At 34.7% G+C, this 21,882-nt stretch overlaps 1 protein-coding gene across 1 annotated transcript in view; it reads left to right on the top strand.

Annotated features, from left to right (window-relative positions):
- LOC125661856 (transmembrane GTPase Marf-like) overlaps nt 1–18,268 on the top strand; it is a 40,992-nt gene extending 22,724 nt beyond the window's left edge. Inside the window, exons 8-14 of the mRNA XM_048893979.2 lie at nt 4,480–4,679; nt 5,888–6,192; nt 6,289–6,429; nt 6,891–7,124; nt 9,724–9,845; nt 16,111–16,252; nt 16,795–18,268. Coding sequence (XP_048749936.2) covers nt 4,480–4,679; nt 5,888–6,192; nt 6,289–6,429; nt 6,891–7,124; nt 9,724–9,845; nt 16,111–16,252; nt 16,795–17,562 — 1,912 coding nt within the window. The 3' untranslated portion in view covers nt 17,563–18,268. The remainder of the gene's footprint in view (nt 1–4,479; nt 4,680–5,887; nt 6,193–6,288; nt 6,430–6,890; nt 7,125–9,723; nt 9,846–16,110; nt 16,253–16,794) is intronic.
- Nucleotides 18,269–21,882: the final 3,614 nt, after the last annotated feature.

Genomic DNA, 21,882 nt, shown 5'->3' on the forward strand with positions numbered 1-21,882 from the left:
GATAGAGTAATAAATCAATACAATTTGGTATTGAAGTATAGTAATAACGTTAGAAAAATGATTAAGGAACTAAGTCAGGATATTATCAATAACACTAAATCTACTAGACACAATCTCGTTGAAAACAACGAATAGGTCTTCCGTCTGATTTCTGACGAGATAAGATAAGATCTTGACTGGAATAATTCACGTCATCAGTTGCAGATCGTCACAACAAAGAATTTTGCTTCAATAATGCAGAAAGGAAGTGAATATGAAGAAAAATATATATTGCATAATGAAGTTAAAAGACCTCCAGAAACTAAATCGTATGGCCTGATACTAATTTGCTTGTTTCTACTACGATATTTGATGAATTAAACACTCTAAGTTAAAGGTTTATGGAGGTCATCTCAATTTTCCCCAACATTTAACTGTGCTCTGATGTAGATGAGGCACGTTGTTGTTGTTGACTGTGTCATTTATACTAGAGAAGAATTTTATGGATTCCTATTAGAATTGATGGATGAGGTTTTGGACTAAAATTCAATCGCAATATGTTATGAAAAAGAAGAAAGCACTCCCACAAAATATATTCAGCTCCTCGATTCAACTTCTGAACTTACTCAGAAGCACTGTATATTTCAAGATTCAAAATAAATTCATTTTATTGGATTTAAAGATATTTGGAAATAATTAAGACTGTGTCAGAAAAACGTACTGAAATATTGTCATATAATTTATATATTGATGATAGTTGATGTAGATGGACCAAAGATGAATTTTGGAGATGCAGTCTACAATTATATTATTTATTTAGACTAAAGTAAATCTTATTCAGAATCTTTATCAGAGTCTGAGGTTGCAATAAATCCTTGATAATTGCAGTGCTCATTAGGAAATGCTTCCTTCATTTCTGTCTCAGCAAATGAGGGTAAAACTACTCTGATATTCCCCCAAGAGGATGACCTCATCTGACCCAGTCTGTAGGCCTAGCATCTTGATAGCATGTCTGTAACATAATTTTACCGCATTCTATCACCTGTGTGTAATTGGAAATGTTTGTACACAAATGCCGGGTTATATTACATGTGAATACCGAAAGTATTTTCCATTTTCGTGCTTTTCTTTTGTGTTTAACAAGTTGTTATTTACGTCCTCTTGAGCTCTTCCCTTCTGGATACATAACTTTAAAGCTCCGTTTACCTGATCAGGATATGGGGCTCACGGCGGGTGTGACCGGTCAACAGGGGATGCTTACTCCTCCTAGGCACCTGATCACATCTCTGGTGTGTCCAGGAGTCCGTGTTTGCCCAACTATCTATTTTGTATTGCTTGTGGGAGTTATGAGATTGATCACTCTTCGTTATCTTCGCCTTGCATATAACAGGATTTAGACACAGTGTTAAAATATGGTTGTAGAGAACTGCACTTTATGTGCACATCTATGTCATCTGACACAAAATGTTTAAACTCATGACAACAAACACACCCCTTTCAATACAATTTCAACAAGCACATCAATCAAGGATAATTACTCTCTTATTAAAAACAACTTCTGGTGAAGAAACATTACTCTGAGACACAATTTCGCCATCTGTAACATAAATTTCAATCTGATATCCCACATCTAATTCACCTTCTGCTGATGACGCTTTGACGCTGATGCTTACAATGTGCCAAAAAGCACATTGTGTCCTACTGATGTCAGCATCAGTGCTGTCCTCTAGTGGATGCTAAGAGATAACCCAGCAGGGATGTAAATATCTTCTTCAATATGGCAGCATTCAGGGATTGAAAACATTCGTTTATCTTTATGAAATATCTGAATAAAGCTACATGTGGATGATTTTTATAATCGATTATATACATCAAAATGGCAAATTGATTTGTCACATTTTCATGCTAACGTCCTTTAACAAATTCATTTTAGTTTTTAAGATATTAAGAAAATATTTTGACACCGCTCAGCCCTTTACTTGATCAAAACATAGGGCTCACGGCGGATGTGACCGGTCAATAGGGGATGCTTACTCCTCCTAGGCACCTGATCCTACCTTTGGTGTGCCCAAGGGTCCGTGTTTGCCCAACTATCTATTTTATATTGCTTGTAGGATTTTGTGAGATTTATCAGTGTTCGTTATTTTCGCCTTTCAATTGAGAGACTCACCCCTAAAATTTGATATTGTTGAACAAGTCTTGTCAGTATGTACAACTTTTGTTTAAAAAATCTTTTCAATTTTCTGGTTATCAGATATTAAGTTCGAAGGACCATTCCCTGAATTCCTTAAAAGGGGGAATAAGACAAATTTTGAAAATGGCATATCGGTTACACTCACTTTCTGACCAATTCATGTTCTCTATCGTGTTACAAGATATTTTTCATTTAAGAGATATAAAGCATCAAAGTTCCGTATAATGTTTCCTTTGAAATCTCTTGTTACGTAATCAATTTTCATTTTGTTGATATCACCAGTTGCAAAACATAAAATCAAACAACTTTGCGTCAATGATACTTTACTAACTCTTTTTTCTTTTAGATATATAGAAATTATTTTGACCCCTTTCTGTCCTTTAGAACACGATATCATCAAATAGGTTTTTTCTTTAACTACAAATCGTGCTCTACAACTTTTAACAAACTCGTTCTGATTTTCAAAATATATCCGATATTGAATTTTAGGGGTCATACCCTGAAGTCTTTAAAGAGCGATGTGAGACAAAATTTGAAGATGACATATCATTTATAGTCACATTCTGGCCAAATCATGTCAGATAATGCTCATTAAGATATTTTTCGTTTAAGAGGGGGCTGGACCATGAAAGTTGATATCGTTGAATAGGCCTCGTCATTATCTATAAATTTTGTTCTATATCTTTTCAAACTATTTCTTCATAAAAAGATATCAAAGAAAATGTGTCCAAAATGCACGTAAAATTGTGACTATTCATAGCAAGCTCTGGCTTTTTGCGTTAAAGAAATTTGCATGGAGATGAGCACAACTTTGAAGTCTCCTCTACAATCTTTAAAATTTAAAGTTAGCATCTTCAATTATTTCCGAGAAGACTCCTAGACAAACTGACTCCCCAAATATTCACTAAAACGTTAATATCTTACATAATAATTGACGTAAACGAAATTGCGCAAAACTATCGAGTTTAGAAGAAGATATATCATCCCTGAAAATTTGAGGAAAATCGTTCCACACAGCCGAGAAAATGCGTTAACAAAGTTTGTAAGAAAAATAATGATAAGAACTGGAAGATATCTCTTTGTGAACAACGAGTAGGTCTTCCGTAAGATTCAGAGTAAATGAGATATGACGGTAAAGAACAAAATTAAAGGTTTCTTAATTCTTTAGATACAGAATCTTGTGAAATACTATTATGAAAAGATTAAGCGTCTCAATATCATAGCAATTTTCGATATGAATAAGATATACTTCAAATAATTAGACTCTTCCGCGCCCCATATTTGAAGGATCAACCCTATTTTCTTAATATCAAAAGAAGAAGTTTTATGTTTTCAAACAATGTTTGTTCAATAAGTAAGTATTCAAAAATGTCTTACTTTGATGAGTTATTTAAAAAAGTATATTCAGGGGTCGATCCCGTTACTCCCTAATAGGAATCTTTAGCGAAAAAAAAATGAAAAGTTCATATTTGTCCTTTTCAAGATATGAGAGCAACCCTTCATGATTTTGGCCACTCAAACCTATAATTACATAATGTACGACTTAAATAATGGCATGTTTAGATGAGAATAGTTAAGATGAAAAGTTTCGCTTTTATCACTTAAAACAAAATATAAATAGCTCAGGGGATATTTTAAAAGACTCTTCTGGGCTCCTTATTTGAAGGACCATTCCCTTTTCCCGAATATCGAAATACATGTGTTGTGTTTTCAAGCATTTTTGTTCAATAAGTATTCAGAAATTCTGTACCGTTTTCGAGATATTTGAATTAGTATTCTAATAGGCGCATTTAGCGAAGAATTAAAAAGTACATATTGTGTAAAACATTATTCAATAATGATTCACAAATATTTGTCCTTTTGAATATGTAAGAGATCATAATTATTGAGCCGTTCCTAGCAAAAAAGACCCTTATATTATCCAACAAAGTTTTTCAAAAAACGTCATAATGAAAAAACGCGACGTTATTTTTCCATACTTGTAAAGAAAAAAGTCACGATTGCCAATCACGAGTTAGTTGTCATCTTTGATTAACTGTAATATTTTAACGACAATCAACATTGATCTAATGTTTTTAAGGATTGATCTCTATAGTTCACACTTTAGCACTAAAATACTCAAAGACCCTTTTTGCTAGGAACGGCTCATATTATGGTTTTGGTCCTTTAACCCCTAAATATGTAATTCATGACCTAACCAATGACATGTTTAGATAAGGATTGTTAAGATGAACATTTTCTTTCCTATTTAAACAATCAATATCCATCATTTAATTGCATGTCAAAGCTTTATTATTGATTTTCAGTGAAATTAGTGTATCGCATAGAAAATCCATTGAAAGAAAATTAGTTGCCATGTTCGACGACCTTATGCTGATTCTTGAAAGTGAAGATTTCGACAAAAGCCTGAGAGATTGCCTTGAAAAAGCCGCTCCGAAGTATATGACATTTATATCAAAACGGAAAAAAGATATTCTTAAATCGGATCATGGAATTGTAATTGCAGGTAAATTACCATTCTACGTAATTCATCGAATATCGACAAAATCATCTTGACCTTTTAAAAGATTATTTGTGAATACTAAATTTGGAAGATCTAAATTCAGAGACATTGAACAGAGACGCGAAAACATACAGGGGATTCTCGATAAAACTGGAGTGGTCGAGAATTTGAGAGATCGAAGATCGAGTCCAATCCGGAAATTTAAGGTCCAACCATTATGGTTCAGATTTTATAGCAACCAGAGTGCATATGCAAGGTGAAGATAACGAACAGTGATCAATCTCATAACTCCTACAAGCAATACAAAATAGATAGTTGGGCAAACACATATTTACAACATCCAGACGTTTTTTTACACATTTTTTGGTAGCTGACTTGATTTCAATAAGACGGAATTTTATCTGGTATAGATAATAATATATTTTAAAGTTTATTATCTATTTGTTCTTTTCTCATATCAAGAAAGACGTATATAAATTTCTCGTATATATCAAAAGAGTTTTCAGTCACTGTCTACTAGCACAATCATCACAATTTTCACTCACTTTACGCAATAAAAATAACAATGTTTCGTTGGTATGTCTCTAAATAATATTTTTAGAATTACCGTCTCATGGTAAACTCTGGGACAAACAAGTCCTAAATTTTGCTATAGTCGAATTATATAATAAAAACAACGCGCAAGGGAAGGTAAACAATTAAGTATCCACCCCATTAGGAAACACAAGCGATGTGTCTCCTAAATCAACACCTAATTAACACAGCTGATCTAGCCCCAGACACTCACCGTTATACAGGTAAACATGCAAGTGGAAATGAGTATATGCTTATGTGACTGTTAAGCCTTATGAATCCTTTAGCCATTTTTATCCAAAAAGCATTACAATTTCTGAAATTTTCTTTCAAGTATTTTTGTGTAGATTGCCAGTCTGCATCAGCAATATTAAGTGTACTCTGTATATCCAGTCCTCATCCATTATCTCGTTTTTTAAAAGAAATCAGATAGGGGAAACACGTATCTGCCGAAAAGAGAATGGATATCGAATATGGGAGATATACATAGCGAGACCTGTGAGTGACATAGTGGAACACATAGAACGAATAATGAATAGGAACAGAGAAATAAGTGGGAAATATGACCACTGAAAAGTTAATGCTATTCCTTCTATGGTATGAGTATCTTTACATTTTCAATAATCGTAATTTTATAGGAGAAACAAGTGCCGGCAAGTCCACTTTAATTAACAAAATACTAGGGATGAGGATTTTCAAAGGTAGAAACAGGGAATCTACATCAACAGTTTGCAAAATACGGAACTCTGAAAACGTAATGATTAAAACAGAGGTGGAAATGGGCTCGGTGAATGAGACGGATCTTAGTGAGATAGATATAACCACAGACAAAGGCGAAAAACGTCTTCGAGATGCTTTGAAGAAATTAACTGATATGACTGTTGGCAAAGACAGTAAACGATTTAAAAGTGTGGATATTAGCATGCCTGTTCCCTTTCTAAAGGTATATATGTCACTTTCTGACTGAATGTTGTTCCCATTTTCATTTTAGGTATATTGTGTTGCAATGAATTAATATCTGGACTCTTTCTTCTTACAGGGCAACACGATAATGGTGGACACACCTGGCATTGGGGGATCAGGGAAAGTAGGTGAAAAACTAATGGAATACTTGCCAAATGCTGTTTCATTCATCTTCGTTATAAACGTAGCAAGTGCAGGCGGCATGCAACGGGATAGGGTAAACTTTTATTTTATAAAGATAATGTTTTTCTACATGATCAATTTTCATGATGGTTTAAATATTCAATCCGTAAGTGGGAATAAGCAGTCATAGAAGCCCATTTCAGATTCGTTTATCTTCCATCCGATTTATCTTTTATAAGGTATTCAATCTTAACATAAGAATATCTTCAAAGGGAATAATGGTATCTAAAAACTACTTTGAATGTCTTTCAATTGGGTTAGATGTATGGTTAATATACGTTCTTAAGATATGGAAAGAGAGACCCTCTCGTATTTTATCGAAGTATATATATATATATATATATATATATATATATATATATATATATATATATATAAGTTATATATATATATATATTAACGGCCAAGTATCAAGAAGTTACGCATTTATTTTCGTAAACATCGTTCTTTCAAAGCAATCAATGACTATTCATTGTATTTTCATTCTGATTGAAGCTTCCGGAAATTCTTAGATCAATTAGCAATCTGATAATGGAAGATGAAATGCCTTGTTTTGATCCTCGTGGAGTAATATTCATAACTAACAAATGGGACTCGATCTCAAAAGATCCAGATGACAGCAGCGAAGAGGATGAGGTGGAAAAAACATGGCAGGGCTTAGAAAGCAGCATTCACAGACTTTGGCCGTCTGTGAAAAAAGAGAACATCTTCAGAATGAATTTACAAGAAGTGATGCCTTTATCTTTTAGCAATTATTTATTGATCATATTTTTTCTTCAATTGCAATGAATTTTAACTGAATTTCATAAGTTTGTGAAGAGTGAGATCAACAATTCAATCTGTTACATTTTAGTAAACGTATATTTAGCTTATGCATTACCTTAATCTCATTATATTCCTATATCAATCAATAATACTTGAGATGGACCTAAAAAAAGTTTAAATGATTGGCCTCTTAAGGTAGTGATTGCATGGGATGGGTCATTAAAAATTAATGAGTCTATAAATATTTTTTATTTTTACATATTTTGTAGTTGACAGTATCTGTAACTCATGCTACGGTTGTCATATTAACCCCTCTAGTCGACTTTCCATAATAAAGGGTACAGGTATTTTAGATGGCGTTTAAAAATTATACAAAAGGGATAAGCGATACAAATTTTATATCAAATTGAAGTTAAAGCCTTAAATAATATATAATTTGTATTAATATGTCCGTTTATTTTCATATGAAGTATAAGTAGGGCTACTTATGAGCAATTTCGCAATTTTTAGAAGGCTGTTATTCACCAAAGCAAACATATTTTCACCCGTTGAGAAATAAATGACTAATGATTTTTTTAAAAATATATGTTTTAACATATGTTAGTAGGAATTTTTCCTGACAGTATCAATATTGGTTTTCAGGTTTACTATGGCGCTATGATCACTATAGTTACCCCCTCCCCTTACATAAATGCTGCAGATAATTACACTAAATATGCATCTTACATGCATTTATTTTAACTCATTTTAAAACTCTAAAAATGGTTTAATGTTTATTATTATTGAATTTATTCCATATAGAATGATAGTACTGTTGCTTTGGAGATGTATTTATTACTTTCTGTTTGAAATTACTTGTATATTCATGCTCTGGAAGTGTATGTTAAAACCGCGGGAAATGTAACCCATCCGATGTAAGCTGTGCATAATGACGTCGATGCCTGCAACGTCTTTACTTGTTTCCTCCTTTCAAATCAAGATATTTTTCATTTGCATTGTATTTTATTTGCATATTTCTAAACATATTTTCACTTTACCCTGTGTCTGGTTATAGCTGACAAGTCTTTGTTTTCGTGTCATTATTACTGATGCTTAAGCACTTGATGTATTCCGGAATCGGAAACGAAAATAGTTTCTTTTTAGATATTACATGAATAAACCACTTGATGCCTTGCAATCACTACCTTAAGTAATAGAAAATAAACGGAATTACACCTGTACAATGTGACATGCTTGTACGCAGATCACTGTGGTAAATTCAATGAATGGTGAAGATACCGAACAGTAATCAATCTCATACAATTGAATAATAGCATACATTCAAAATAGTTTACTCGGTTCTCTTTTGAAATCCATTTCATTTGCATTTTAATGAATAAAATACATTACATTTTATTAGTCTTGTTACATTGACGCAATCAATTGCTGTATTTTATCGTGTCTAACTTAATATAGGCAACAATGTTAAAGCAATGGTAAATTCTAGGGTAATCTTATCTAAATTTCGTAAGGATTAAAATTATTTTTTTCCTGATGTTGAGGACTATTTATATGTGATGTTTGTATATATATGGCCTGTATTCTGAATTTCATTTCCTGTTGGGTTTACTTCAAAGTAGATCCTGGAGAACAGCATACTGCACATTACATGAGTAGGCTACACTGATTTTCTGTAATGAAAATTCGTTGCAAACGTCACCTTTAATAACAACATTTAAGATTTGATAAATAAATACCACATGCTTTAAATAGTTATAAGTGGAAGTAAAGTGGTTGTCTTCACAATCAGTAGCGCGGCGAAAAGTAGTTTTTATTCATATGTGATTATTAACATGTTTATATCGTTTTATCGTTTTGAATAGATAAAAAAGTAAACATTAACGGCAAACTTACAACTCAAGTGTATGACAAACGGGATGATTTCAGCTTCTCCATCGTCAACTTCCCATATTTATGTAGCAATATTCCATTATCACCTGCATATGGTGTTTATATATCTCAAACTCATTCGATATGCAAGAGCTTGTTCTGCGTATAGTCAGTTTTTAAATCGAGGTAAGCTACTGACAAACAAGTTGATGGTACAGGGATTTTAACAGTTTCGATTGAAGTCAGCATTTCGCAAATTATATGGTCGTTATAACGATCTACTTCGTCAGTACAACCTCGCATTGGGTCAAATGCTGTCTGACGTGTTTCATAATGATTGTTAAGCCGTTTTTAGCACACTGATTTCGACTGCAGATAACTTCGTTTACCTTATCAGGATATAGGGCTCACGGCGGGTGTGACCGGTCGACAGGGGATGCTTACTTCTCCTGGGCACCTGATCCCACTTCCGGTTTGTCAAGGGGTCCGTGTTTGCCCAACTGTCTGTTTTGTATTGCTTGTGGGAGTAGTGAGATTGATCACTGTTCGTTATCTTCGCCTTGCATTCATAAAGGGTGAAATCGATTGTTGGGAATATAATGTTTATTGACATTTTTACAAACGAAGTTTGTAGATTTATCTTTTTTTAATTAGCGTACCTAGATGTAATGACACAGTATATTTTTAATTGTAGGTACCTTACGGATACAGATTTCGAGAAGAAACAGATTCAAGTAGAGAGTTTCAGAAATTTCGACATGCTTTAGAAAACGTTATAAACCAAAATGAAAATATTAGAATGAAACAGCATTTCAGGTAATTCGTTTTCTTGGGTTTTATTGGCTTCATTACACAGATTCAAAATAGATATCTCAGTCCACTGATGTTTCTTCCCCAAACACACCACAAGAGCGATGTTTCTGGTAGCTAATAGATTGATTGAATATTGTTTAACGTCCCTCTAGAGAAAATTTCACTCATATGGAAATATCACCACTGCCGGTGAAGGCCTGCCAAATTTAGGCCTATGCTCGGCGCTTATGACCTTTGAACAGGAATCGAGGGATCTTTATCGTGCCACACCTGCTGTGATAGGGGACCTCGGTTTTTGCGGTCTCGTCTGAAGGACTGCCTAATTTAATCGCCTTCTACGACAAGCAAGAGGTACTGAGGACCTATTCTGTCCCAGATCCCAACGGGAAGATAGCTAATAGAAAACTTTTTAAATACATCTTACATTTATGCAGCTACATTCCATTATCACCTGTACATGGTGTGTATATAACTCAATTGATTCGATATGCTTGAGTTTGGTCTGCGTAGGATCAGTTTTTAACAAACACGTTGATGGTGCAGGGGTTCCAACAGTCTCATATAAAGACAGAATTTTGCAAATTCTATTGTCGTTATAACAATCTAGTTTGCTAATACAACCTACCATTGGGTGAAATGCTGTCTGACGTGTTTTTTGACTTGTTTCATATCGATTGTCAGACCGTTCTTGACATACTAATTTTGACTACAGATAACTCCGTTTACCTCATGAAGATATAGGGCTCACGGTGGGTGTGACCGGTCGACAGTGGATGATTACTCCTCCTAGGTACCTGATCCCACCTCTGGTATATCAAAGGGTCCGTGTTTGCCCAGCTCCCTGTATTGTATTGCATATAGGAGTTATGAGATTGATCACTGTTACTTAAAGGTAACTAACAGTGATCAATCTCATAACCCGCACAAACAACACAAACAAGATAGTTAGGCAATCATGAACCCCTGGACACACCAGAGGTGGTACAAGGTATCCATGAGAAGCAAGCATTAACCGTTGACCGGTCACACCCGTCAAAAAGAGCAGTCGGAGTATATGTACGATTACCAAAAGTGGAATTAATGCGTTTAAAATACACGCAGCTATTTTAAGGCTTCCCGGAGTTTGAAATGCGTTCAAAACATACATTGGATTGCGAGGTCGGTTTCTGGTTTTCACTTGTAATTGATATACTTAAGTACAGACAATTTATATAGAAGGTTCTCTCGGCTATAATTAGCATATCTGTAATGTTATCACACGACTTCGTTGGTCACGTGACGGCCATTTGAAATGTTTCACATAAATCGCTTCAGCGCAGTTAATTTAACAATTATTTTTAACTTTTTGATTGATAAATGAACTCACCGTATCCTTGTGTACCCGAAATGTGCTTGGGAAAATGGTAGTATTACTTGCGTACAAAATACATGTATTTCATGAAGAGTTCAACTTACCGACACATTTACCTACACATTTGAAGGTAATCTGTATTCAAACAAAGCCATCACACATTTACCCAAGTAAGATTCGGGTAGAGAACAAACCCATCTTACGATTTTGGTAAAAGATCTCAAACGAATCCTCATAAATTACCTCATAAATTACCTTTTATAAACACATCATAAATTTACCTCTTACCACTGGTATAAAACAGAGTACATTTCAAAATAATATTTTCGACAGCAGTTTAAACACTGAATTTCAGTCAAGGGTAATGAAACAAACTATTTTAACATATAAGATATTAAAATACAATTCAGACGCGTGAATTTTGCAATAGCGTTCTGACATCTTATAGGCTGTTTGAAATAAAGTTTTTGACACTATCCACGTCATAACAGCTCACGTTTGCAGTGACTTGACGTCCTTTACCATTATGACGTCATATATTGGTAGTTCGGAGAAGTAAAGGCATAAAGTGCACTGTGATATTCTATAAGGGGATACTTAACCAACCCGCGCAGCTGTAATAATGGGCCTTACAAACAAAGACACTATTGTTACAAGTTTTGTCAGCTGGAACCAAAACATATTCCTCATGTAGCCTATCTAATTCTTTTATCACTTCTGGTTTAATAAATACGAAAGGATAAATATGTGTAACATGAAGTCTCAAGAAGGATGCACAACTACGGCAAAGACAGTCCATTTACATCCCTTCAAGATTGTCCTACTGGAAGACTGTTCTCTTCATAGTAGCCATGTTACATGAATTTAAAAAATATTTTCAAAACATTTCTGCGCTTGTGCATTTATATACTTCAATACTGAAGAATAAAACATTGATTTTTTAGCAGAATTATACATATTAAATGTAGTTTCACTTAAAGAATTATCTCGTGGGGATCCGGGTTAGAATACAATGTAGGTCCTCAGTACCTCCTTGCTTATCATAACAGACGACTAAATAGGGCGGCCCTTCAGATGAGTCCACAAAAATCGAGGTCCCGTGTCACAGCAGGTGTGACACAATGAAGATCCCTCTCTACTCAAAGGTCATAAGCGCCGAACATAGGCCTACATTTTGAAGTCCTTCACCGGCAACGGTGATGTCTGAATTAAATATTCTCTAGAGGGACGTTAAAGAATATTCAATCAATCATTTAAAGAATCTAATCTACATATCATCTTTTATGTTTGTATATTCTCTAGGCTATAATAAGTAATAAATGAATTCAAGGATTTGGTTTTATCATTTTGTGCTAATAAATCCAACAACAAAGTTCTTCCATTAGTAGTTTGATGCAATAATAAAAAGATATTTGTGGGAAATAGAAGGTGTGGACTTAAAATGATTTGACTGCGGATAACTCCGTTTACCTTATCAGGATATGGGGCTCACGGCGGGTGTGACCGGTCAACAGGAGATGATTACTCCTCCTAGGCACCTGATCCCACCTCTGGTGTGTCCAGGGGTCCGTGTTTGCCCAACTATCTATTTTGTATTGCTTGTAGGAGTTATGAGATTGATCACTGTTCGTTATCTTCACCTTGCATATAGATAACCCTGAAAGGTTTGAAGTTTGATTGTTCGAAGTATTTGATCTCAAACTAAACCATGGCCCTAATTTTTCTCATTGAAAATAAAAATATCATCTCTTGATCTCTCGCACTTCCAAATTATCAAAGTTAGTATTGTCTTCATGTAATATTTTTTCATTGCTTTTCACTTTTGATATTTCAAACCATCAGTAAAGTGTAATATGCCCATGGTGCTACCTTGCGACAAACTCAGCTAGTGTGTACATTAACATAAAGGTTTATCCATAAAAGAAAATTCTGAAGGCACCTGGACGTTATCTGAACGTGAAGACAAAGCTATCGAAATATCTTATCATCTTGCAAAACCACTTTAGACATTTGATTCGCCTATTTCTTAAACGCGGTAAACATAACACAGTTGCTGTAAACAGTGTATTGTGGTGTTTGCGATTATCAACCACAAAACACACAAGGTGTCAAACAATTTTAATGTCAAACAAAGTATATTCAAATATAAGTCATTGTGTACTGAAAAACAATCAGGAATATAGTTGTTACTATGATGTTGTCTTTCTCTTATAGCATGAATATGACTTCTTTCCAAATATAATAGTTGAAAATGATCCACTGATATCTGAATGGACGTTTTTTTTTACAAAGATGTTATGGATGGTTACATTGTTTTGTTTTTTTTTTTTTTTTTTTTTTTTTTTTTTTTTTACATCAGTTTGCATTGTTGAAAGCAAAGGAATGGCATCGCTGTCACACATGTAGTTAGAATATATATTTAAATTTGTCAAAGCACTTCCTTATATGACAGTACGAATGAAAGTGACATTCAACATGAAGTTGGTCACGTAATCCGTCTTTTCTTGCGTATAAATATAATCACCGCTTCAAAAGTCAGTCCCTGTACTTTCACCTGGCTTCTTGCTTATGCAGTGCAGTAGGGGGTTTAGACCCCCCCCCCTTTCGCCACAAATTTAAATAATAGAAATACTGTGAGTACAATTCTAGATTGGCACCCATAATGGCTGAGTATTTTGGCTAATACCTGACTTTAACACACCCCCTTTGGTAAACCCTGGATCCGCTACTGCAATGACATCATAACAAACGCAGCAGGGTATTTATATCGAGTTTATTTTGTAAACAAACAAGAATTTCATCAATTTATAAAACAGAAACATTTAACATACCGTTTTGTTGTTTCATTTTAAACAGTTTTAAATACCGTCTGCAACTATGCCTAAATTGCAACTTCTGCATGGCGAATTTATAAAATAAAGTTCTATGATAGTCGAAGTGAAAAAATGTAGGTAGAGTGATATGCCTATTTACTTTATTATGATGATAAATTGTCCTGTTGTTTCCTGGCAACTGCCATCACGGCTTTGGCTCAGCATGATCATTAGCGAGGCTGGTTCATGTCAGGGTACCGGTGCGAGTCTTCATTAAAATTCTACAACAGAAATATCTCAATTGAACCAAAACTCTGTCAGTTTTTATTTTCTCTTACACACACTGAAGGTAAATAAAAGAAGCAACCTGCCTGCAGTGCACTTTGTCCTACTGTCTCGAATCGTCTCCTGCATGGCTATAACAGCGAGTCTTTACGATTAACATGCCGTTGTTTCTTTCCAAAAACCTGACTAAGAGCTTAACGTTAACTTGACCCATCATATCCTCCATCAATTCTCTAAGATCCTTTGAATTTCTGTCGAAACACGAGTTCAATAATTGTATTTTCAACCTAGTGGGCTAGACCAAGGCCAGTTTCTTCATCACTGATCCCGACCTAATCACATCACGGATGTAGTTTACTCCGCTCTTCTTGTCGTCATTTCAGTTAACTTTATGCTCTAAATTACTTTTATTTTACACCCGTTTCGTCTTTTTTAAACTTTTAAATTATATTTCAATATTTCATATTGTCTTTGATACTGTTCTTAATTTTTTATTCGATAAAACTCTAACGAACTATATTTTGTGTTCTACGATCATTATTTCGGTCATATGCTACATAATCATCGCAGCTCGGTAAGAACACAAATCAAAATAGAAAATATAAATATAAAAAGTAGAATATGATTTTTGAGTGTTATTGGGACATGAAATGAAGTTGGTACGTGATCAAATCTACTATAACGCCCTTCGGGGGATTATGAGATTGATCACTGTTCGTTATCCTCAACTTTCTTACTAATATCAAATGTGAAAGAATTGATGCATAGTTTTTCAGATTGATATTGCTTATATTTTACTCAAGAAATAAAAAGTTAAATTGATACTGAAATATCCACGTTTTATCTTCACAGTCTATAGCATCTTGAAGTCACCTGGATATTTAACTCATTAAACAGTATGCAATTCTGTACTGTTATGTGCGTGCTGGAAAAGCCTAACTGTACCGTTTTTGAACACTAGTTGGTTGAAAACCTTAGTACTGGTTGTTCAGATGCATTTCGCAGACGTCTTGCATAAGTCGCGTAACTCGAACAAAATAAGATGAGGGTGAACAATTAGCCCAGAGTTAAATTTTTTAACTAATTCTCTTTTATGCATATGTTTGAGCTAGCTTTATGAGAGGCCACTACGCTCGCTATTATCATTTGTGTTTGATTTTTACCAGGGTGAATGCCTTTGGCTATCGTAATACCTTAATTGGGAAGACAATGAAGTGGTCAGATTTAATTCAACAATTTTAACACCGACCGTATTAGACAATACGACAATACAGAGTAATTTGTAGAAACGAAGTAAAAGTATCAAATCTGCCCCTTGATATTGCAAATATACACTGTCATCCGGTTAATATGAAATCTGATAAATGACGACCATACCTTTAATTTCCGGGTTAAACCTAAAACCTTCGACCTCTTGAACACTTGCTATCTGGAAGTATCATCAAGGTCACTTGATGAAATGTAGGACTGAACTTTTCATCACAAAAAAGGTCGATACTTCTGACGACAGGTATTCATTTGTAACTAAATCTAAGTGTACGGAACTGACAGCGTGATTATGAAGGATTATTATTCGCAATCTGCTGTCCTCTAAAGAGTCTGGGATTGAAAACATCAATAATAACACAATTTTGTCTGTGTTGAATCCAGAAATGTCTTTTTGTTTTTTTTTCAAAAAACCTACCAACATTCAGTAACAACAGGATTAACTTTTATGAAAATGTGATGTAGATCTGATTGTTTTTAACGAAAAGTAAAAGTGACTCAAATAAGACATTTCATGTATTTGAATTTACAAAATGTTGTCATTTATCTTTAGGTACCTCAAAATACTACTACAGGACATGTACACAGGAGTACTTTCACGACAAGAATTGACAAAGAAAAGCAGGAGTGAACAAGAGAGGAAAAGAAAAGATCATGAAATGAAAATTGATCAGTTGAAGAAGAAGTGCAGAGAAGTATATAATATGGTTAATGATAGTATCAATACCACTACCACCAACAATACTGATGATAGTAAAACGATTTGCCTATTACTGCGGGTTTGCTGTATCATCATATGAAAGGTGAAGATAACGAACAGTAATAAATCTCATAACTCCTATAAGCAACACAAAATAGAGAATTGGGCAAACACGGACCCCTGGATATACCAGACGTGGGATCGGGTGCCTAGGAAGAGTAAGCATCCCCTGTCGATCGGTCACACCCGCCGTGAGTCCTGTATCTTGTTCAAGTAAACGGAGTTATCTGATGTCAAAATCAGTATGCCAAGAACGGCTTAACAATCGGTATGAAACACGTCAGAGAGTATTTGATCCAATGATAGGTTGTGTTGGCAAACTAGAGTGTTATAACGACCACTTAACTTATGAAATGCTGGTTTTAACGACATAGCTATGATAGTGACATTTGGTATATGTATTTATGAATTACGTTATAAAACAAATTTTCCGTCATCATTTGTATGTATATTGTTTACTATGTTTAAACATTTTAGAATGGAGCAAAATGGCGCAATCGCATCAAAACTTTTATAGAGAAACAGGCAACGGAAAGTTTGAAATATATGTCCTCGGATCTTGGAAAGGAAAGAATATTAAATCCGAAGAACTTGCATCCAATCATGGAAGAGCAATATATACTATTGGGAGATGAAGTGATTTCAAGAGTAGAGCAATATGTCTCGAATACTGTACAATGCCCTGATGTTGTTGAAGAGTTCAATGACATCAAAGATGAAATATTGATGTTTTATACAGAGCTATCATCCGAAATAGAAAAGATGGAGAATGAATGGAAAGGGTATAGCGATCAAAATGAAAAGGGAGGTGTGTCTTACCAAGAGGAGTCGGTTGCACCTTATGTTGCTGGTGTTATTGCTACGTCCCCAATATGGTTTCCATTGTTGACGGCTGCTGTTGCCATTGGAATCGCTACATTACCTTTCATAGCGCCAGTCTTTGCCTTTTTGACAACTGATTCCAGAAAAAGGAAAAAAATAGACGAGGAGTATGAAAAATGCAAATCAACCATTCAAAGTAAAGTATGCAATGCATTAGAAAGCAATCATGGGGACGTAATGCATAAACTCATAGCAAAGGTAACAAACGATATGTTAGACAGAAGAATTAAGTTCATAGAAGATACAATCAAAGAGCTCTCTGAAAATCGTGAAAAAATTATTGCAAACCAGGAAAGTCTAAGTAGACTTGCAGAGAAGTTACAATCCGTTAAGAGGATGTCAGAGGAAATTACACGTGATTAATATTCCTGTAATATTCCTGTAGACATAGCTGATAGATATAAAAACTTATTGCATCAACATATATAGAAGAGATGCAAATATGCAGTTGTACTAATGAGGAATACAGTCGTTACTTATCTGATCATTGTATGATTCGATGGACGTGTAGGAAAACGATGTGTCTATATATACATATACATATTATGTAGAGTTAGTTATAGTGTACTTTGTTTAAATGCTTGTAAACTGTAATAACTAAGCAACACTGTTCATCTGCATCACCGTTGTCAATTTTTGCCTGGGGGCAGATAAATAATGTTTCCTTATATGCCCAAGCAAGCAAACGTATATACTGTAAATGTATGGTTTGTGTTTGAAAATATCAAACTACAGAGTTCATGATTGGAAACACCAACCAGTATCCAGATGAGAAAACCCATAACACTCATTATGTTCAACTGATTAGGTATGGAGTTTGATATTTATTCCAGGAATGCAATAAAATTATGCAGTTTTTGTAGATAGTTAAATTGGTATAGGGTTTATTTAATTGTTTAGTTTCTTTTCTACGAGTAATTAACTTCTTTTTCCTTAGAAAGAGACATTGTATTGTTTATATAGTTGGGTTATTTTATTGGTCTATGGAATCCCTATCTTGCCATTGAATTTATTTGTAAGTCTGAAATATGTAACAACATAATTGGATTATAATAAAACTAAAACATGATTATGATTTTGATCTATTGTCATTGCCAACGACTCACTTTTGATACAGCAAAGGAAAATTAAATTGATTATATGAATTAAACATATGTGACAGAAAAGTGTACTGTAGTCAACGATATATATTCATGTAATACAATCATTGACCTGTATCTATTTAGTATGACAGATGTGCCAAGTAAAAAGGTGAAAATAACGAAGAGTGGTTTATCTCATAGTTCCTTAAATCAATACAAAATAAGGTGTAAAATAAAACACGAACCTCGATACACCAGAGGTCGGAGAAGGAGTAAGCGTTCCCTATTGACATGTGATACTTATATCTATACCAGGTGAATGGAGTAATCCGTAGTCAAAATCAGTGTGCAAAGAACGACCTAACAATTGTATGATTGATTGATTGATTGAACATTGTTTAACGTCTCTCTCGAGAATATTTCACTCATATGGAGACGTCATCACTGCCGGTGAAAGACTGCATTTAGGCATATGCTCGGTGCTTATGACCTTTGAGCAGGGAGGGATCTTTATAGTGCCACACCTGCTGTGACACGGGGCCTCCATGTTTGCGGTTTCATTCGAACGACCGCCCCATTTAGTCACCTTTTACGACAGACAAGGGGGTACTGAAGACCTATTCTAACCCGGATCCCTACGGGGAGCCACAGCAAGATATTTCTTAATCGTATAAAACACACCAGACAACAGTTGATCCAATGACAAGTTGTATTGGTACATTATGTCGTTACAAAGACAATACATTTTTTGAAATGCTGACATTATGTTATAGATGGGAAGTTGACGATGGAGAAGCTGTAATAATCCGTTTGTCATACATTTGAGTTGTTAGTTTGCCGTTAATATCTACTTTCAATAAGATATCTAAGTATGATACAGAAGTGGACGACACTGTAGATTTTTTTTAAATTCGGGTTCATAGGGATATATCGAATTGAGACATGAATGAAATTTATTGTTGCTAATACATAAAACGTCGTCGATATATGTAAAATTCGACTTGAAGGCCACAGCAAGAGATTTTTTTCTTCTCACGAAGAAGTTTTTGAATACATTCTGCTTCACATTGATATAAAAACAGGTCAACTAACATGGCGCACAATTCGTACCCATGTGAATTCCAACAGAATGTTGGAAGACCTGATCACCAAAGAACACGAAGAAATTGTCAGTAAGGAACTCCAGCATATTTTTATCTCAACTTCAGAGTACTTTGGGTGGAATCAGAGTGGTGTTTAACAAAATATTTTTGGAAGACTGATCACTAGGTATGAATATTTCCATTTTCCATTCTTGTTGAAGAAACAACTGTCTATAGTAATAAGATGTATAGTCTTAAATTCATGGTGATGGATGGTTCTGTAAAGTGTTGAAAAGTCATACGTTTTAATGCTGTTGATTTGAGAAAAGTTTCTCGACTTCAAGTTTACTAAAAGTTCTTTAGAAGTTTTCATCATTCACATTTGAATGTAATCTTATTTGAATGAAAGGCGAAGATAACGAACAGTGAGCTATCTCATATTTCCGTTAAGCAATACAAAGTAGATAGTTGGGCAAACACGGACCCTGGACACACCTACCAGGAGTAAGCATCCCCTGTCGACCGGTCACACCTGCCTTGAGCCCTATATCCTGATCAGGTAAACGGAGTTATCCGTAGTCTAAATCAGTTTGCCAAGAAATGCCTAACAATCGGTATGAAACACGTCAGACAGCATGGTTGTATTAACGAACTAGATCGTTATAATGACCATATAATTTGCAAAATTTTGAATGGAGACTGTTCAAACCCCTGTACCATCAACTTGTATGTCAGTAGCTTGCCTCGATTTAAAAACTGACCATACGCAGAACAAGCTCATGTGTATAGAAAAAGTTGAGATATAAACACCATATGCAGGTATAATTAATCTACTTACTTGGTATTGTCTAACTGGTGTGATGATCTTAGGTACTCTAATGTATTGAGCTAGACAACTAGAACGGTAGTAGTTCTGAAATCTAACACATAACCTGGTGCATGGTCATAATGATCTTGATGACCTCTATCAAATAGTGTGTCCTGCATTGTACAACTTCCTTTAAAATTGTCAGATGTCTACTACATTTATATAATCTGCTTTGATGTACAGATCACTTTCAAAACTTTTGTCAGAACTTTACAATCAGCAACCCTCTAGCACAAAAAATGAATGAAATCCATGCAGGTTTTTATGTAACCACGGTCATATATAAACATACATACATAAACAATGTCACATGTACACAAACTTAATCTAATTGAAATCACTGTACCAAATACAAAATCACCTTGAACTACGAGCAATACAATTTACTATTTTAGAATCCCGAAATGATCTTGTACGTGTAAATACATGCAGTGGTGGATCCAGGATTTGTTAAAGGGGATATAGGGTTCCAGAGTTTTGAGGCTTTCTAGGTAACCTGTATGGGTTATTTTAGCCATACATGTACAACATAATAGAATTAATAACTGATAATACGTAATGAATTTGCTTATCTTCTTGTCCGTGTTTGTATATACATTTATCATGTGAAATCCTTTACCACTATTTTTTTGTCTCAGGAGCGGGGGGTGGGGTGGGGTGGGGGGGTAAATCAACCACTGGAAAGGTGAAGACAGAATTCATCAAAGTAATGGTGTGTCTACTCAGTATTGATATAAAACATGTTACATAGGATTATTTTTTGTTTACTTTTTTTTTTAAAACTAGATGAGTAGAAGATGCATTCCATGACCGACTTTCCATATGATATGGAAGATAACCCTTGTGAAAGGAAACAACTCCATCTTGACTCAGTAAAGTGGTAGTCCATTCTTCTAAGAAACAACAAGAGGGATCTGGACAAGGGCCACAGTGACTCAAGCTTTGGCGTCAGAAGACTATTTTCATTAAATTTTGATTAAACATGTTAATGTAAAACTTATACGGTACCAATTTTGATGCACCAGATGCGCATTTCGACAAATTATGTTTGAAATCCGAAATAACAATGACGTTTTAGAGCTATTATAGGCAAAAACAGTGTGCCAAAAAAGTGGAGTCAAATTCGTTCAAGTATAAGAGCTATGCGTGAGGGAGATAATCCTTAATTTTGAAATGAATTTCTAGATTTTATAACAGCAATTAAATATACATCCGTATTTTCAAGCTAGTAACGAAGTACTTAGCTACTGGGCTGTAAAGACCCTCGGGGACTAACAGTCCACCAGCAGAGGCCTCATAATGTAAAACTTATACGGTACCAATTTTGATGCACCAGATGCGCATTTCGACAAATTATGTTTGAAATCCGAAATAACAATGACGTTTTAGAGCTATTATAGGCAAAAACAGTGTGCCAAAAAAGTGGAGTCAAATTCGTTCAAGTATAAGAGCTATGCGTGAGGGAGATAATCCTTAATTTTGCATTCAATTTCTAGATTTTATAACAGCAATTAAATATACATCCGTATTTTCAAGCTAGTAACGAAGTACTTAGCTACTGGGCTGTAGAGACCCTCGGGGACTAACAGTCCACCAGCAGAGGCCTCATAATGTAAAACTTATACGGTACCAATTTTGATGCACCAGATGC

This window comes from Ostrea edulis, chromosome 8, assembly GCF_947568905.1.
Source record: "Ostrea edulis chromosome 8, xbOstEdul1.1, whole genome shotgun sequence".
Classification (NCBI taxonomy): domain Eukaryota; kingdom Metazoa; phylum Mollusca; class Bivalvia; order Ostreida; family Ostreidae; genus Ostrea; species Ostrea edulis.